Source organism: Lycorma delicatula, chromosome 12, assembly GCF_047948215.1.
Source record: "Lycorma delicatula isolate Av1 chromosome 12, ASM4794821v1, whole genome shotgun sequence".
Lineage (NCBI taxonomy): Eukaryota > Metazoa > Arthropoda > Insecta > Hemiptera > Fulgoridae > Lycorma > Lycorma delicatula.
This window is the reverse complement of record NC_134466.1, coordinates 50,024,652-50,046,244: the sequence shown is the minus strand read 5'-3', so window position 1 is coordinate 50,046,244 and position 21,593 is coordinate 50,024,652. Positions and strand designations below refer to the sequence as shown.

Here is a 21,593-nt window from a genome sequence, read left to right as displayed (position 1 = left end):
AGAGATATACAATGGAATTGAAGATCTGGAAGTAACAATAAGAAAATAAATAAATCAAGGTTAATCAAACAAATTTTCAATAAACTATGGAGCTACAAAGTTCAAGGAGGTTATGTTAAACAGATGAAAGAATGGTTTAAAAAGTTAAATATTACAGAAAAAGACTATTTTGATCAAAAGAACAATTTTTAAACTAAAGGTTCCTTTAGAAGAAAAGAAAAAACTCTATATGGAAGAAATGAAAGAAGAAAGAAGAACTAAACCGTTTCCAGAAAATTTCTAGAAGAAAAACAGAAAGAAACCAGATGAAGTGATATTTGAGTGACCTTTTCTGCTGATGTGTGAAGAAAAAAAAACTGAATCTTTTACAACTGTTTAAACTGTGTATCATTGTGTAAACTGTGTATCAGATATAAAACATCTGATACTTTTTTTACATGTAAAAAATCTCAAAGATAAAAAGTAATTGAATAAAAAAATCCCTACCTTGTTTACAAAACTTCCACAACTGTTAAATTGACCTTCTTAAACTTAAGCCTGATGCTTCTACAAAACCTGGATCATTTTAAACAGTAACAACATCCTCTAAACTGAATACAAGGTAAAGTAGGGAAGCAACAACAAGAATAATATTCAGTGAACCTTTCCCAAAAGTTATCAAAGTTATGAGTGGTGGGTACTAATTGTGCTTTATGCTACTGACATTTTTTAAGGATTAATGACTATAGCAGCCAAAAAATTTTAAAAATGGAAAAAAAAATTACATACCATAGTTTGTGACAGGTTTCATGAAATCTTCCCTCAGATAATCAAATACATATGTACTTTGTGAATTCCATTCAACAGATGATGGTATTACTGATTTAAAAGTATCATGTACTTGATCCATTATACTCTTCAGTCCTTGTGAAAATTTATATAAAAATAATTTCTTTTCATTATTGTTTTGATCTTTTAAATCTGCAAATAAATTTTAACGAATCTATCAAATAGTATTCAATTTATGTATTTCATTATTTTTTTTATCATTAATACTTTAATTTATATGTTTGAGTCATTAGTTTTGTAGTGAGTCAGACAGCTCTACTAGATTGTTGGCTGTCATAATCTGATGAATGAATTGAATAATATTGTAAGTGGCTCCAAATCTGAATTGTTATTTTCAATTACATAACAATAAATACAGTAAGGTTTATTCATCCATTAACAGCTTAAAAATCATAAATAGAAAACATTTTAAAAATATAATAATTAAAACTAAACTTAACTGTTAATATTCATAACAGTACATTTTGAGCAAATTAATATAAATATTTTTTTTTTAAATTAATAAATAGATTATAATTTGTAATGGCCTGGCTAGATAAGGAATTAAGTGGATCAGTAGACTTTCTAGACATTGTACCCAACTGCCAGCCACAATTCTCTCAGAACCTGATTTACATCCATTAATTATACATTATAAAAATTCAAAAGCCGTTGAATTTACATGCTAGACTTATAAAATCATTATGTCATAATTACAAAAAACTGAAATATTCAATAATGAAAAACAAAAAACAATGATATACTTAGATAGTTGGTAGCCACTAAACAAGCTCTGATCGAATTCAGACAGAACTTATAACCAACCAGTTTCCAGATCAAGCGAGACAGGATTCCAAACACATCACACAAGATACAAATTGGAGGATACATTGGTACAACAATATAGTCACATTGGTTGGCCAACAGTTAAACTATAACAAAATAATCTTACTTCATTTACTGATAATTTACAAACTGAATAAGGATAGATATGGTGGCAACATGACATTCACTCAATGCCAATGTTATTCACTTGACATAAATTCACTTGTCATAAAGAGATTGCAGGAGAAAAATCCAATACCTCAGAATTGTATAATTACATGCCAAATGACATGAACATTTATAACTAACTGAAAGAATCACTAAAAAGAAAGTTAGGAGTTAATTATATGACCAGAATTATATAAAAGTCAAAGATAATGCAGGCAATGATCAGTTAGTTTCATGTAACAAACAATTTACGACCGTAACTTAAGACTGTTATACATCAAATACACTTTCATTTATGTAATTCAATGATTTTAAAAATAAAATATAAATAATTAAAATTAATTTCATTTAATCTATATAAAAAAATCGTTTTCTTTATGATACCAACTTTCTGTCATGCCATCACAGAACTCTATAAACATAATAATAAAATACAAATTGTTATGTGGATTAAAAGCTTAGGAAAAAGTAATCTGTAGTTACTTTCTCCATTTAATAGTTGTCATTAATGCTCTCATTAGTTAAGTTGCAAATACAGTATATAAGGAAAATTAAATCAAAACTGGTTTCTTATTTTGCAGCATAATTTGACAAGTTGAGAAATAACCTTTCTTTTTGTCACAACATTAGTAGGCAGAATTTTATTTTTGATGTCAACTTCATTTTTTGTGTCTCTAGCAACCCATTTAAAAAAAAAAATCATAATTTTTTAATGATTAAACATTCCTGTTCTATGAACTTGACGATTTTACAACTTTTACAAAATCAGCTATCATACAAGATTCCTGATTGATAAGTTTTTTAAACTGCTACATGGTGAACAGCCTCAGCAATTATGAAAGTAAGCCCAGGCTTCAAATATTTAATAGTAATAATTTCAGCACAAAAAACACCCTACTGTTCTGAAAACTGTGCAATGTTCAAATTTTTATCGTGGGAAAAATAAGTATGTACTTTTCTTTCTTCAGTCACACACCTATAATAAATAAATCTATAATAATACATATCTATAACAAATTCTTATTGCTTTCTTCAGTCACACACCTATAGTAAGAGTAAGTTTGTGCTCTTTACCAATTAATTTTATAGTTTTAAAAGATCATTCTGGGAAAATTAGTAGAATCGGCACATACTATTTATATGAAATTTTTTTAAACTCTAAATTTTAAAAAATGACATTGTTTTTTACCATAATATGGAGGATAAGTTTATTTGTATATTCAATTTTTCTGTGCTTTTCTTTTATACCATATTACAAACAATAAAGATTATTTAAATCATTTTCAAGATTTTTACTACCCGTCTTTCCATCTGTTTAATACTTTACAACTTAAGAATACTTATAATGAATTATTGATAAAAAATATAAATAAAATATATTCAAGTAGGTTTTTAACAGTGGAATACTCAGTAAAATACTTGAAGTTATTTAAATTTGTTCTGCTCATTATTGCAGCTGATGATTTAATCTTTTTTTTCCATTTAATGATTAATATAATCAGTCACTTTTAAATGTTAGAAGTTAATTACACTTTAAAATTGTTAAGTTTCAGTCTGTTCTTTTCTATTCTGAATGATGTAATTTCTATAATTGCTACATGTTATATTAGTATATTGTTTTCAACCTATTAAAATGAAATAAAAATAAGTTGTTTTTGACATAATTTGAAAATATGTTCAAGTTTTTTATACTTAACTTTTATCAAATCTGAACATCAAATTCATAAATGAATTTGAAGTTCCCCTATTTATTAGTCCCCTCTGACTGCTTACTAGTCATGAAAGTTAAAATCTCTGAGAATATAATACCCGTTTTACAAATTGTAAAATATTACTTTTTACTTATGTAAATTTTACTTAAGTATTTAATTACACTACTGAAAAAAGTGAATGAGTATACTGATAGATACTGAAAAATACTATACAATAAAGGAAAACATTTTTTGATTTTATAAAAAGTTTTCTCATACATGTTTTCTAAGCTTATAAAAAAAATAATGATTGAAATAATTTCTGGTGAAAAAAATTTAAAAAAGAAAAATATATATCATCATCTACTATTACATAGACATTTCTTTTTCTTTGTTCCTGATAACCGTGAAATCTACTGAACAAAATTTTAACTACTCATTACAAAATTTTAACTGTAACTTTCTTATCACCCCAAGAATTTTACCATAGTTCTAACCTCATCAATGCCACTACTTCATAAATCATAAATTAAAATGCGTATAAATAAATAAAAAAGAACTTCTTTACTAAATTTTATACCATTGTCTAATCTGGCAGCGACCCATGATAACTCATTCTCACATTTGTAAAGTAGCACTCATAATTGGCTTAGATTTGACTTTTAATTCGGTATTAATATTTTCATACTGCCTACATCAACAAGGTCACAGATGGGAAGAGAAACTTAAGGATTACTAGCATTTATGATCCTGACAATATGAATCTACATCAGAGCATCAAAGACTTAAAGAGCACAGAATAAACTCGGCTCAAAATAGAGTTAGGTTAGATCAACACTGCTTTTGATTATCACCCTGAAATTACCTCTCTGAGTTTGAAAGATATTCAAACAGGTAACATGATTAAAATATGTAACCATTTACAATGCCAAAAAATGGAGGTAATGAAACTCCTGGACTTTGCTGTGCCAGTGGAAGTAGTTCTTGAACAGATTCATTACCCTCCTAATTTCATCTGTAATTATTAATCTGTTTCACACGTAATTATTAAAAACTTATTTCCAATTTTTGAAGTTCTCTATGCAAATAATGCAGTCAAGTACAAGATACGGTCAATCAAAAGTAAGAGTAGCGGTTACAAATTAATTACATCATCATTAGCAGTTAGAATTACAAATTATACATAAAATATTAACATATCATGATTTGTCATTTAAAATAATCCTTCTCACTACACCTTCTTATTGCTAAAATAATGGATAAAGTATTAAGAAATAAAACAGCCCTTCTGTACAAATATAATTTAAAAAATTATTTCAACTAATAAATAAAATAATCTTTAATGAAATTATAAATAACAACAATAGTTTCCTTCATTTAAAAATAATACTTTAAGTTTAAAAACCAAATCTTTTAGGCCTATATTAAAAAAACAAATAACAGATCTAGATACACACATCTTTATTGTTAAAATGCACACATGCACGCACACACACACACACACACACACACACACACACACACACACACACACACACACACACACACACACACACACACACACACACACACACACACACACACACACACACACACATATATATACACACACACACACATACACATACACATACACACACACACACACACACACACACACACACACACACACACACACACACACACACACACACACACACACACACACACACACACAAATCCACATGGTGATTAAAAAAGAATGTAACAAATCTCCAGAACATGTTCTCTTGGTGAAAATAAAGAAGAAATTTCATATAAACATAGGTTTAGGAACGCTTCATTAGTGAGCGTTGGAAGGTGAAAGATTTCACCCTGATTTCTGTGCCTTCAGTAAAATTAAGCCAGACTACAATTTTTGGCACCAAAATTAAGGAATAAATTTAGTGTTTTTATAGGAAATCTGATCTGAAAAATTGAAAAAAAAAATCTCTCCCAAAATGTATTTTTGGTAGTGTTCGAGATATCTGGAGTAAAAAACAAAAGAGATTAGGGGGGGTGGAAAACCACTATTTCATGACTGGCATAAGATAATGTTGTTAAATGGATTGTAAGTCCATAAAGGTTTTAAACAAAACTTACAGAGAAGTTGATTCTGAGTACAATGATAAGATCATTTTAGTCCAGAAAAATAAATACAAACGTAAGAATTTTGAAATTTATAAAAAACAAAATGTGGCAGATTTTAACTAGATATTAAACAAAACAAGGTTCTTCTTGTGAAATGTTTTTTTAAAAAATGAAAATCAATTAAAGCAAATAATCAATAAAACAATTTATTAGAAATGTTTAAAGCTAATTAAAAATTAATTTCATCTAAATTTGTTTGAAAAAATTTATTTCACAAGCTGGCAAAATAGTAACAGCTGATTTCAACAATTAAGTTTTTTATATTGCATTTGAATTGCGTAAACATTTAAATAAGTCGATGGAATAGTTTGTAAATCACCTGTATATATTCCCAATATTAATGACTTTAACAGTCTAATATTGTACTATAAATGTATAGTTAGTTCAAAAAATAGACTTTCTGTATTTAAAAGGATGAAAAAATCATTGGCAATGCATTGGAATTTAGCTTACTTTATTTTTCTGGTTTTATTAAATAAGAAATAAATAAAAATAATTTTCTTTCACATTGTGTTATTTAGTTTATTATTTAAGAAATGGAGAGATCTTTAAAATCTGATAAAATTTAACATGGGGTGTGATTTTCAAATTTATTTTGATTATAAATTAATACAGATTTAAAAGCTTTTATATAATTTAAAGTAATATACCTAATTTTTTAAGTCAATGTGTTACTTAGCTTAATATTTATTTATCACAATATTAATTCATGACGACGTTCTTTTGCTTTTAAAATCCACTTAATTAATATGCTGAATAACAAATAAAATAAGATCTTTAGAACTATTCATATAGCACACACAGAACTTGTTAATACGAAAGCAGAAGAATACTGAGGTAGCCTCAGCATTACCAATGAGGGAATTTATTCAATAATGATATGATGTTGAATATTTCTACCACCTTTTTCAGTATTAGCCATAGTAAATTGAATTTCTACAATAAATAAAATTATCATTTAAATTTTACGTTATTTATTTATACTACTGCAATTAAAACAAAATTATTACAAATATATTTGTAATGATTAATCTAGTTCTGATAATCTTTTCAATTCATAAGCAATAAGAGTAAGGCTGACCTCTGTTATCCTTTCCCCATTTATTTTGAGCATATTTCTGACAGAAAATTGTACTAGAATTCCGGGGAAAATTTAAAAAAAATGTTTAGACTGTTACGTTAATTACATTGTAAAAAAATTTAATAAAAAAATGTACAAAAAAAATTTGCAAATTGAAATGATTAAATACAAATTTATGAAAGCTGAAACTGAGATAATATATTTACACAATTTATGTTCTGGTAAAATACCAAACAAAACAGAATCCATTTTATCACTTGACAAAATAAATAATTCTAACACATTCGCAGGAAGATCCACAATTATGCCAAATTGTAATTACTACAAAAGTGACAATAACAGTTTACAATTCCTGAATAACTACGATGTAATTTTAAAAATATGTATTAAACGATTCAAATAACAGCATCTGCAATTCGAAGTTGTAATCAGACAAGTGTGAACATCCTTTCTTAAATCTAATGTAATAATCAACCACTTTTTCTTTTTCCTGTTTAGCCTCCGGTAACTACCGTTCAGATAATACTTCAGAGGATGATATGAATGAGTGTAAATGAAGTGTAGTCTTGTACAATCTCAGTTCGACCATTCCTGAGATGTGTGGTTAATTAAAACCCAACCACCAAAGAACACTGGTATCTACGATCTAGTATTGAAATCCGTGTAAAAATAACTGGCTTTACTAGGACTTGAACGCTGGAACTCTTGACTTCAAAATCAGCTGATTTTTGGAAGACGTGTTCACCACTAGACCAAACCGGTGGTTTAATAATCAACCACTTGGTGAGACAACATTTAATTTAGACTGGAATGAACATGAAAGCGAGTTATAAATTTTGTTAATATAGTTATTTATACATGCAGCAATGAATGTAATATAAACTGAGGAAAATAACAATCAACAGACTGTAGGGAAGATAATGGAGGACAAACAAAAATAATCCTTGTTAAAGGGTTCATCAACCGTGGAATCTGATTCACTTTGCAACATTTTTATAACAATATTATGAAATGTAACTTTTTATTACATACTACTATTATAGCAAAAATTTGTCCATTTTATTTTACATATTTAATAGCAGTTTACTATTTTATATAATTGAACTTCTCCTTTGTAAGTCTTTTAACGGCATTAAAAGTATTTTCTGTATTGACCTTGGCAACATAATGTATTTCTAATCGGTTATTTCAGAATCAGGTGTGTACATATAAATTTTCCAGTACTGGAATGTTTGATTTTATATTATAGCTGACCACAAGCATATAGTCCCTCAATGGTAGGCAGCTGGTTATATGACAATATTATGAAAAATGCACATTCATTTCAATGTTTACATTAATAAGAAGCAAAACTTATCTATTCAGATCAAATGTTTATAGCTTTTTTTGTGGATTACATTTTTAGCAACTTATTTTGTTGCCGTTAACCTAAGGTTATCCAAAAGTAAGAACCATATTTATATGCAGTTTGATTTTTATAATTTAGGTTATATTTTTTATTGGCTTAGTTAAGTTAAAACAAATTTTATATGAAAAGATAATTTTTTATTTCTCCCAAAAAGCATACTGTATGGCGATCTGGCACCAGCCCATCCCTTTTTTCAGAATGATTGGATAGTTACCACAAACTGGATCATTTCACATGTACATTTCCATTGAATTGTTATTTAGAGCTAAGATATTAAGAGCATTTTCATACACAGATCCCAATCCCGTAGGGAGAAGACACCCACCTTGTGACGTTACTAGTCGCCACATCTCGATTTCCTCCCGAGGCGAGAAGATCCCACGTCATAGCGTGTCCAGTCGCTACACCACCCCCTCTGTTCTTAGCCAGTAGTGGCTTTAATGGAGGACATCTTCTCGCCCTCAAACTGATTGCACACCACAGTTTCAGTTCAGGCCCCGCAGAGATGCCATCTGCATCGGTAAAATTCACCCCGAGATAGATTTTGTGTTTATGCCTTCAGAAAGAAGACAACGGATACCTGCAGCTACCACGTCGCCCTCAGGAACTAAGCTAGAAGCCTATCTGCGGAATGACCCCGCGCCTAGCCCTAATTATTAATGAGCAACTTATCGAATGTCTCAGATCCGAGAAACAACCACAATAACAAAACTTTCCCACTAAAAAGTTTAAACACAGCGAAATTTGGTCCTAGTTCCCTTAAAGAACCCCGCTTATTTACCACTCGCCACACCACCGCTACCGGAGAGGCTACCAGAGGTTGTCTTTAGGCCCTCTAACTGATTACATCTCACAGTCATCAGCCAGGTCTCGGTCGGGATGCTACCAATGCCTTGGCAGACATTTGCATCAGTAAACTACAAATCAAGTTTCGCCTTCAAAAAGGCCTCAAACGGCCATCTTCACATCCAACCTAACATGATTCGCTCAAATGAAGACAAATTTTTTTTCTTTACAATCAAGAAACAAAGCTGTGCAAATAATGTTATGAATAATGCTGTGAATAAGCAATTTAGTTGGGACTGGAAACTACATGGGTACAAGGGAGAAGGCAGGTTTAAGAGACCTAACACTACATGAGATGAAGTAAACCAGATGAGTCATAGTGCATTTACATTATGCTTATTATATGAATTCAGGGAATAATCTTTGTTAAATAAATATTACAAATAAAATATAATGGTGTGTTAAAAAATAAATAGATGAATTACAAAAACCAAATCTTTTAAGTAGATTTTTTTTTACTTACTTCCATACCACTTAAAAAGTTATATTAGTAAATTAAGAATTATTTTATTAGTGATAGATATACTCGTGCAAATATATATGTATGTATATATATATATATATATATATATATATAAACATACACACACACATGCGTGCGCGTGCACAGGCAGGTGCACTAACACACACACACACACACCACTAACACATTTTTTCAATAGAATTTTGCTATGACTGTATTATTTGTATTAATGCAGAATGTTGTCAAGTTATATTCAGTTTTGAAAATATATAAAAAAAATTAACAAGAAAATTAACAAGAAAAAATTAACTTAATTTATCAGTGGAAAGTTTGTTATAGTAAAGGGAATTTTAAAATAACTTATCGAACGCTTCTTAGGGGCATGGAGTATGATTATTACTGTACAAACATGATATGGTTTTATAATTATAATGTACAGGAAATAATAAAACATTTCCTATATATAATGTTACTCAATGTTTTGTATAAAATTATTTTAGAAATAAGTAATTCACTTTATAAATTTTACCGTTTGATAAAACTGCATCATCATCATCACTTCCATAAAGTATATTGTAAAAATCAATACCAGGAGACGTCATTTTAACAACTGATTCTAAATCACTCCATGAATCTGTTGCTTGAAACCACTGGCCTGATTCAACTTCAGATTTTAATTTTTGTGCTACATTGTTTATTTCATTATACCCTTCCATATCAATTTCACCCTAAAACAAAAAAAAGGAATAAAAAGTTGCAATTATATAATAACAACATTATTCAACTATGATTCTGTTAATAACTCAACTTTTGCAAAATCTTATGAACTTTTGGGTGCCAATTCTATATATATTTTTATCCTGTTTATAGCAATTAAATTCTTAAATCAAATAGCAAAAGTTTGAGAAATCCTCATTACTATTCTTTAATAAGAACAAGAACATATGATGATCAATTATTTATTTTCTTTCTGTTGTAAACATTTCATCCATGAGTCATAACAGATTGTTTATCCTTTTACTTTTGTAAACCATTGACTCAAGGGCTATAGATACATACATTAAAAACAATAAATATCATGCAGGTTAGGATTTTGATTCCTTCATTTCAGACCAAATGTTTAAATATGGAAGACTGAATGTTCCATTTAAATCTGTTTTCATTTTCATTTTTTTTTTTTTTTGTAAGGCAAAAAATGAGTAATATAATATAATAGTATGTATTAAATTTTTTACAGTTTTAGTTATCCTATTTTAACAATGCCTCACAGTTGCAACAATTTCTGCTGTATCTGTAGCAAGGTTTAAGTTTGCAAGAATCATCAGTTTGCTGCAAAGAACACATCCTAGTAACTCTGTAACTCTAGTATCCTAGAAACTCTGATTCTAGGATATTTGCAAGTAAAAATGCAATCACACAGGAGCTGATTTTCATTACACTTATTTACATTTCATGAAAACAATGTTTTATTACTTTTAAGTGCAACCCTCAATAAAACAAGATTATCAGATTTGTTTTAGGATTCATCAAATTTTAAAGAGAAATCTATACCAACAATTAGTCTGTAACATTAGATTTTTTTTCGGGATTAGATTCTTGTACTGAGACAGATATCCAGTTATTGGATGTATAATGAAGAAATATTTCTGCTTAAAAAATGTTGCATATCCCTGGGTTTCTAAAAATAAATTATATTAAAGACACAGTAAAAAATAAAATAAAATTATGAAACAGGTTGGGAACTGTTTAATGCAGCTTTGTTTGGCTGTTAATTCTTTGTACTTAAATTTATGATTACTAATGCTACAACAGCATTGTTCCAACTAACCTCTAAATTTGCATTTAATATTTCACTTGCTGTCACATTTCAATGATCAAAACTTAGCTGTTTCTCACTAACATTAATATCAATTAAAGGTAATATTTCTGCAACATCTTGATCGACATTACTAACAAAATTTTTAAGGATGATGCCAAACAAAACAGCCGGCACTTTCGTATTACGAAAGAGTAGTTTAGTTTAAAAAAATGACCAGCTTGTGCATTCTAATGGACAAAATCGGAAACACGAAGTATAAGAGACAAAATAATGTAACATATACTGTAATCTGGCGATACAAGAGTACTAACTAATCATTTGCATTTCTAAAACTGTTTGCAGAAACTATACTACTCTGTTCATAAATTTTTACATTTTACTAATTCAAAAATTATAAATACACAAATCCTCTACATACCATTAAAATGTACATAAATATGTACATATTTGCCATATTATTCTATTTGTTTGTATTTAAAATAAATAATATAGATTTTAATCATATATATTATTTATTATACAATTAATTGTGTATTCTGTAATGTTACTTTTATTAGGGTTTTACCACAGTTTTCTTTGATTCATCCATTCAAATGTTGGGACAGTTCTTTGTTTATCTGTGGAGTCGCATATCTACCCACTGCTGATATGATCTATGTAATGAATTATTGTACATCAATCAGAGTGAAAAATTTATTTATTTATTTCACCATGATCTGATCTAATTGGATATGCATTCTAAAGGGTAAAGGTACATGTCATGACAAAACCTTTGATTAATAAACCTTCTCCCATAGAGCACAAAGTTAAATAATGTTGGGTGAAATGATCATGCAGTTGAATCGCATGTAATTTATTTACCACAATTAAAAAATACTTTTATGTTGAGCAGTGGCGGCTTGTAGCTAAAATTAGTGTGGGGTGCTACGCCAGAAAAATTTTTGGGTATTTAAAGTGTAGAATTAGATTGTTATTCTACACTTTATCACATTCAAGAATATGGTACACAGTTTTTAAGCTCATTGTGTAACCAAATAAATAATAAAATGTCAATACAGATAATATTTTTTAATATCATTAGATAGTAATAAAACGTCCACTTAAATACACTACAATCCAATAGTGCTTAATTTAAATTTCTATCTACACAGAAACAAATACATAATTATTTTTTACTAATTATCTTCTCGTTCGCCCTTCCAGCGTGTTTTTTGGCAGATTTGGCCATCAAAGACCCTTGCTTTATACCATCTTCTGATCAGTACTGAAAAACAATTAAACCACTTTCATACTCCATCAATTGAGTAAGCTAGAAAATGGAATGAACAAGGAACATACCGTACACACGCAAAGTAAAAAAAAAAAAAAGAAAAAAGTACCTTCCACCAGCACACCAGGGATGGCACTGCAGGAGTGACAGTCTCTCTCTTCCTTCTCACAGCCCACAGCCTTGCGTGCAGCTTCCTATGTGCACATGCGCATAACAGTCAAGCACCACATCTCTGGAACTGTGAAGCGCACAGTTTCATTTTTTTTTTTTTTGATTTTTCATAAACTGGCAAATGGCAACTGACATTAAGCTTATGGATTATATATTGTACAAGTATACAGAAAGAATTAAAGAAAGTCTCATTATAGTAAATGTTATCGATAATATCAAATGAGAATAGGGGTACTGCAGTTCTACAGTGCCAACACACAAGCCGCCACTGTTGTTGAGATATTTTCAAACTATTAAAGTAATAATATTTTTTAATATTATACTGACTATGTTAAGTAAATATGGTGCCCATGTAAGGCAAGAATCCACAGGAGATATCCATGAATCACCTAATGCAATTCCTTTAAAGTTGATTTTTAACTTGTGTTTTTTAATTTCCTGCAACAAACATCCCTTACAAATACACATGGATAGATATAAGTACAGTATTATTATATTTTATGTATTTATTTATTTGTCAGGTCTATACAAGCAACTAAGTTTTCTTATTATAATAAAATTAGTTCCTCAGGATGTATTACTTTACATTTTTTCCCCTGCTTCTCTGGTTTGGTCTGACTGATAGCTTTTGTTAAACCCAGAGGACTGTCCATTACTCTAACGAGCCTCCACACCTACTGGCAGTAAGTCCAGCATGGCAGGTTGGCTCGCTGGTTGGATCTTTTTTCTTTTTGAAGCCCACTCTAACAGGAAATACCTAAGCACTCCCCATCGGTTCTGGGTCTTTTCTTAAACTCAGTCTCCTACTCTCCGTTGGAGTCCCCAGCAATTCATTGGTGCCAACACACTTAAGCATGTCAGACCTCGCAGCTGGGGCTGTCCACCTGAGCCCTATACTAGAATCCTATTCCATCCCTCCTGATCTTTCATCCGAAGTACTTCAGACGAAAATTCCTGCAGCTGTCTCCACTGCTCTTCCAACGCTAGCATATAATTGATCAGAGGGTCTGTTGTCAGTTCCCTCACACCTGCTCTCATCCTCTACACCCTCCATTCTGGACAATAGAAAACATTATGTTCAATTGTATCTTCAGCCAGACAGTACATGCACTACGGTGTATTTCTCCTTTCGAATCTTTTCAAGTAGCTCTTGAAGGACAGACAAGTGCCCTCTGGACACTTGTCTGTCCTTGACTTAACCATACTGGATGGAAAGTTCGATCAAAACCAGTGTTCTCACAGACGAAACAGCTAATGACCATCAGACCACATTTCTTGAAGTCACAGATCCATCTTACAGGTCAGTAGATCCCGGTCCTATACTGCGATTGACTACACAGCAAACTGCAACGGTATCTCATATTGCAATTTTTTACTGCCACTTCTGTAAAACTACATCCTGTATTTTATACATTCAGTAATGCACAACATAACAAGCCCTGAGAGGTCTGACAATAAATTTTTACCCAGAAACCCATGTATCATGCATGTTTAAACCAAATGAAATCTATCTATTTTGAATTTTACTGGTCAATCTATGTCTACTATTATATTTATGCTAGACTGTTACACATAATTTATCTTCTTTTTTCCTAATAGATAACACAAATTTCTGTACATATTCTTTCAGTTGTTTATAAAGTTCACTAGTTGACATCTCATGCATTCTGAACCTCATTATTATTCTTAATAATATGTTCTACATTATTTTTATATGTTCTAATACTGAATTCCATATGTACCTCCTCATATGACAATGCTTACATTAATGAATCTTTACCTAGAACATTCCTTAGGTTACAAAATATATTAGTTTTAAAATTTGTCAATTTGTAATGTGTAGTCAAGTCACCTTATGCTATAATCCCTAAGATAATGATTATATATGTAGTCTGTATTACATGACTCAACATTGCACAAATAGAATCATTACACTCTATGCTGCATTCATGTTATTTAATGACTAGAGTACAGGGTTGATTATCAGAATGAGTTAATCATGTATGTGGTTTTTTATTAATTTAAACTTAGTAAGTTACTTAAAACATCTTTTAATAGTGCACAATTATTTCCTTGCTCCCTCAGGTACACCTCCTGCTATATTTCTCTGAAATACTAAAGCTGTTATAAACACCAGTGTATTACCTTCATTTATAAATTATTAAAATTTACGTTAAATAATATTAGCCACAAAGTAATTCCTTGAAATACTAAAAAATCTATAACAGCTTTATCACTATAATTCTTGTCAATTCTTGAACATTGACGGGACAATGGTCATTGATCCTATCTGTCTATCAATCAACAGCTTTCATACCATCTCGATGCAAACCCACAGACTCTAAAAATTTCCCATCTTTTACAATAGTTTCAGCCAGCTAATAAAAATGTCTTAATATCCAAGAATATTGTCAAGATCTTATCCCTTTTATCAAAACTAAATGAATGAACATTATTATGTAATAAAAGGCTACTTGTATTGTTTTTAAATCCTCCCTAAAACGAAATTAATTACTTGAAATAATATTAAACTTAAATAAAAAATTTATTTATGCAGCTTTTGATATTTTTCAAGAATTTTAGAGTAAATATTCATTACATTAATTGGACTGAGTTTGCCAGGTTTTAAATTTGAATTAATTTTATGAACAGGTATTATTTTTATGCCATAAATTAATTTGGTTGGCATAGCTAAAATAATTTGTGGTTCCAATCAATGAAGTAGTTGGCACAATGATTTAGTTTTATGTACCGAATAATTTGGCATCTTGAAAATAAATGGATAATAATTTTAAGTAGAACTGTTGAAACAGTTGTACTATTATAAAGCTCATAATAATAAGATACAAAAATAGAAAAAAAGATAAAATAAGAAAACAAAACACGGTTTTGTTTTACTTAAACATTGTACATCAAGTTACAAGGTAAAATTTATATATCTGGGTCTCTGCTCAACTTCTAAATTACATTAAGCAAGAGAAGATTTTAGAAAGCCAATGAAAATAAATAAAAGCATTTATAAATGAAAGATCTTATGAAATCTCATTCAGTCATTTTATAACACATTGAGTTTTCTCTAGGAAAGTTGTGTTTAAAAGTTACGAATAGAAAAAATCTAAGAGTGTAGTGTTTGTTGATAAAACAGATCTCAACTATTTAAAAATGACAAAGTTAACACCAACTGTAGGAATACCACAATGAGGGAAGGACTGAATTTCAGCCTTAAATAAATCTTTAAATGTGCAATGCCACTTGAAAGTAAACAGTTGAAAATATTTTATTAAAAAATCCCATTAACTTTACACAACTCTGATTTTACATAATACTTTGAAGATAAACTTGAAACCTTTTTGGTTGCACACATTTTTGAAAACGTTTAACAAAAGTAATTAAAGTATAACAATAGAACTAATAAAATATTACTATCATGAATATTATTGTTTGTAAAACACAAATCACAGATAGTAATTAGTTAAAAATTAAAAATATTGAATCTTTTTAGAAAAAATTTAAATATATTTCATTAATGAACTTTATAACATGATGAATAACATCAAACAATTCCATAATTTTTTCACATCATCAACAAATTTAACCTCAACTTTTGATACATTGCTAAATTTGAACATACCAAAGATTACAGTTCTTCAAGCTCACCACATCCAGACAATAAAAGACATTAAAACGGTAATCACAATTGTCACACTTAACTACAATATCTAAATTACTCAACTTAGCATGTACAGCTTTTTCAGACATAACATAACTTATTACATACACCAGTATCAGTTAAAAATTGGGATGGACAACTTAACCCAATATATGTTAATGACTAGCATATACATTTACACTGACTTATTACACTGAAATATACTATTATTTTCTGGAAAGAGGATTATTGATTTCAAAATTATGAACAAAATATTGTACAGTATTAATAAAGAACCTAAAACTTCAGAAGTACATAAATTAAATTGTAGTGACTATACTTAATAGGTAAAACTACATTCACAATCACCCACATATGCAATTAACACAAACAGAATAACACCCCGACATTAAGAGATTACAATGTTTATATTAATTTTTTAAATTAAATATCTGAGTAAAAATGGCTTTTACCTGATAAAGGTTATAGGCAAATTCTACTGTCATCTTTCCACCATAAGATTCTGTAAATATATAAAGTGGTGTTTTTGAAAATTTTTTAAAGTTTTTGTAAAATTCTTTAGTAAATGTAACTAAATCAACAGCAATATCATGATTGGTTTTAACATACAAAGATTCATTTTTAACATAACTGAATCCACTACCCACTGGATTGTCAATGTATAATACATTTACATGTTTTGTCTGTAAAAAATAAAGAAAAAAATTATTTTATTTAATAGCTGTTTGGATATTAACACAGTACAGAGACATTGCGATAGCAGTATTCTGCAGAGATACCATGGCATCTGTACACAGTCAGGTTTACAAATATAAAATAATATAAGTAATTATAATACAGCAAGTAAAAAATACAAAAAATAATAAAAAAATATAAAAGTATATAAATTATTTTTAATTCATGTAATTATACTGACTTTTTTTTTACTTAACAAATTGCAACTTCCTTTAATATTTTATTTACTCTTATTTTATTACAAGTTTTGAGATTTATAACCACTTTCAAGAAATTTCTTGTATTCTTTACCAGAAAAATTTTGTTTTTGCGGTTGTAACACGAAAAATTATACATCGGCATATGTATATTATAAAAATTGTAAAAAAAAACTTATAAGATAACTGGACATCAAAGAAGGATACCTCATTGATGTAAAATCTACGCTCAAAATTTTGTTATACGACTGATTATTTAATTATTAATTTAAATGTATTCATAGCATTCCTGTGTTTCTATTTATTTACCAATATATCATTTTTATATAAATTTGGTGGTCATGTAAATAATGGGATATTGGGTTTTTACAAATCTTTTTTGTTTTAGGGTCCAAAAAGGTCATCTAGACCAAAAAAACATATGTTCCCTACTTCTAAAAGATATATATTTTGGTTATACCCATGACAGAACAGAGACGATATATGTAGGGGTTAAGAGGTTGTGTGTGTGTGTGTGTGTATATATATATATATGTGTGCGTCTGTTACCACTTACCTCAAAAACTACTGGACCAATTTCGATGCAGTTTTTTGCATTACATAGGTATCACCTTAGAGCAGCTTCTTAGATTAGTTTTACGGTTATAAGGCACCAGGGGGTGCTGTACTAGAGATGTTTCTTCAAATGTCTTCACTGGTTTTAAAACATTTTTAATTTTATAATTTGTACTTTGGCTCTAACTCTTTTAAATTTTATAATTAAAAAAAAAATGTTTTTGTGTTTTTCTTCATCAATTCATCACTTAAAGGAATATTAAAATGAAAATAGCTTTGGTACCTATATCATATTCTTAACCCAAAATGAGAACAATTTTTTTCATTAACTTAATTTTTTTCATAACAGTGCTCTTTTAAATTAATAATTTTTTGTTTGGAATCACTTCTTTATAAATGGATTGTTTCTAAATTTTCCCCACAGAGTAAAATTAAAAATCTTTTTTATTCAAAACTTGGGAATTTTGACTTGATCTGAGTAGCTGGAAAAAATCATGCAACACTTTGCCAGTTTATATACTGCATATGTACATTATATACCTATATACTGCATATTATACCTATTATATATTCCTTTTGTATATATATATATATATATATATTATCAATCTTTGATTTATTTATGATGGGCTTGGTAAGCTGACATACAAATAAATATTTGCCTCTGTGAAGAAGGCATGGGAATTCACTTTACTACACATATTCTATAGTAAATCTGACATGGGATAGTTGTTATTCTTAAGATTGGCTACGTCACTTTTAAGAGTGACTTGTAATCCCTGTTAATTCTTCTATAACCAATATGGTTGTAATGTTTAACTTGCATAGATAAATCAATGAATTACTCCATTGTTTTTTCTTATCTATCAGAGTTAATAATTTTACCATATTTTGCTGAAAGATGTATGATTATATTTTAATCAATGAGTGAGTAAACATGGCTGGTTTTAGAAAGTGTTATGTAATCTATATTTTTTAATACTTTTTTTTTGTATCAAACATATTTTTTACTAACTGTTTTATAAACTCAATTTTTTATAGATAACTGTTAATTATTAATAATATACTATATTATAGTATAATATTAATTATACTACACTGATAAGTAAGTTGTTGTATTTCTAACTTATTAGTTTACTGCACTGAATCACTCTGTATTTCCTGAGCAATTTTATTACAATTTTATTTTAATTTATCCAATTATGATAGCTATGTTAGTAGCAAGAAAGTAGAGAAATATATATCATTCCGTCACAGGAAATTAAGGAAAGGTACCAACAACAGTGTGCTCACAATGCCGTTCATCCTATTGATTATGGGGATGATATCAAAAAAAAACTATTAGCAAACACAAAAACTTGCAACTCGACCCATGGATCTATTTAGAGTTACAAAAATTTTAATCCACAATACCTGTAGTATAGTAAAGAAATTTCAACAATGAAATAGTTGATAGCTTAACAAAGAAAATTTGCACAAACTATGCCACCAAACAATAGCTAATGTTAAAAAAATTAAAAAATAATTACCCAAGCTGATTCTCGTTCTGAAAGATTTTTATAAAGTGTTCCGAATTCTTCAAAGTTACCATAACCAGTTGACGAAGCACCAGGACCACCCTGTAGCCATATAACAAGTGGATGCTTTGTAGCTTCACTTTCTTTTACTGTATTGATGTAATATAACCAGTAGAACATGTGCGCACCTTTTCTTACTTCAACATATCCATATTCTTGTGATCCTGGCCCAAATCCTTTCTTACCAGTGACAACAACTGTAAAATTTTAAAGTAATATTATAATAGAATATCTTCTATTTATCTATTTAGATTGGTTGAAAATTGACCAAACTGTAATTTTTAATTTGTTCTAAAATGAATAAGGACTGCTAAATATTGTCTGTTGTCAGTATAGTTAATGTAGGAGAACATTAGCTTAGTTTTATTGTGCTTACTACACAATGGATAAAAAATAACTGGTCCACCATTTACATGGAAGGCTTACAGAAATTCATGGGAAAACCTTGATTAGCAGCCCAAAGTACAAAATAAAAAGGAGAAATCATTAAAATCATTTTAATAAATAAAAATATAAAAAAATTATTAAATAATATCAAAGTTAAGGTTGTATGGTGGTTATAAATAAACAAAATCAGTGTCTTCTCAGGAAGAAGCATCCTGAAAATTGAAGGTATGAATTTAAGTAAAATACCAAATCTTGCTTCATTGAACTATGATTTTTGAAACTGTCAAAGTTAAAAAAATTTTTTTTAACCTCTGGGACCACCGTTAGGTATTACATCATAGGATAAGATGAATGAAAATTTTTGTAGCATGTGTAAATGCCATGCCTGACCAGAATTCGAACCTGGTACCTCTGGATGAAAGGCTGAGACGCTACCACCCTCTACACCACAGAGGCTGGCAAGTTAAAAAGTTTGGATACAATTAACTACACAATGTTGACATTATTTAAATGAAAAAAATAAAACACTAATAAAAAAATTTGAATTTAATTGAAATTCTTTAGGTGTATATTATTTGTACATGATATAAAATAATGAAGAAAATGTAAGATTATTTTTTTATTATTTAAACAAAATTTCAACAAGCCCATAAGTACTGAAAACATTAAGTTACTGCCTTATCCAAACATGAAAAAGAAAATACAGTTTTAATTATGAACAAATAAAGATTTTTGATTATAATGTAAACCATACTAGGAGGTTGATATTTGAAATGATTCATATTTTCAGATGTAAATTTCTATCTAACAGAACAGATGTTAATGGTTTAAGTGATGTATATGCTAGTATAATTTAATATATTTTATAATGTATGATAAACTGTTAATTAATATGTAGGATTAGATTTTATTGTGTAAAAGAATTCTATTTAGGTAAATGTATATGATTTATTACCATTTATCACATTTCTAGATTGGCTGAATAATAAGATCAGACCAATATTGTTTAACATATGATTAGAGTAGGTTATGTTTATTTTTTGTATAATAATATTATAAAATGGTTATGTTACATAGTTAAGAAATAAAATATTTGTTGTATATGTAAATAAAGGAGAACATCTTAACATGCTAGTTGTAGACTGTTAACATTAGTATTTCAGAAAATTGTTCTGAAATCTAAAACACCTGACAATGTACCAAAGGAAATCATAATTAAAATCCAATATAGTTCTCTATCACATATAAAATATGTATCTTCATAAATCAAGAAAGAAATGATTAATAAAAAGTACTCTCCGTTGTTAGAGCACAAAACATCACTACTAGTCACAGCAAAAGTAGCTAAAACATGCAAGTTTTTTAAAACATTGTATTAAAATAACTTATTTTTATTTAAGTTGAATAGTTCAATGAAATTAAGAACTTACCTTAAACACTTTTTAACTTGTTTTATTATAGTTTTGAATATTCTAGAAAATTTTTATACATAAAATTATTCTCAAATAGTGTTTTTCTTGATTTAAAATAAGTTTATAAAAGTAAAAGTAATTACCAGTAAATTATAAGAGTTGAAAGTTGATGACTGATGATTTGAAAGTTTTCTTGAGTTATGAGGCCACATATTTTGGGTGGCATAGCCTTTGTTATATTTGAACTGTGTCTGTTATTTAATGAATTGTTATTGTGTGACAATAAGATTTTAAGTTTTATGCAAATGTCAGGAAAGTTAAGTAACATTATTGTCAACTTTT

At 28.7% G+C, this 21,593-nt stretch overlaps 1 protein-coding gene across 3 annotated transcripts in view; it reads right to left on the bottom strand.

Annotated features, from left to right (window-relative positions):
* Positions 1-21,593, bottom strand: part of LOC142333214 (retinoid-inducible serine carboxypeptidase-like) — a 40,421-nt gene that overhangs the window by 5,621 nt on the left and 13,207 nt on the right. For 2 of the 3 annotated variants that reach the window (XM_075380195.1, XM_075380194.1), the window contains 5 exons: positions 19,405-19,649; positions 16,841-17,071; positions 13,046-13,156; positions 9,988-10,186; positions 769-960 (listed from right to left, as the gene is read on the bottom strand). In XM_075380195.1, coding sequence (XP_075236310.1) covers positions 769-960; positions 9,988-10,186; positions 13,046-13,156; positions 16,841-17,071; positions 19,405-19,572 — 901 coding nt within the window. In that variant the 5' untranslated portion in view covers positions 19,573-19,649. The remainder of the gene's footprint in view (positions 1-768; positions 961-9,987; positions 10,187-13,045; positions 13,157-16,840; positions 17,072-19,404; positions 19,650-21,593) is intronic. The other variant, XM_075380196.1, reaches the window with a different exon arrangement.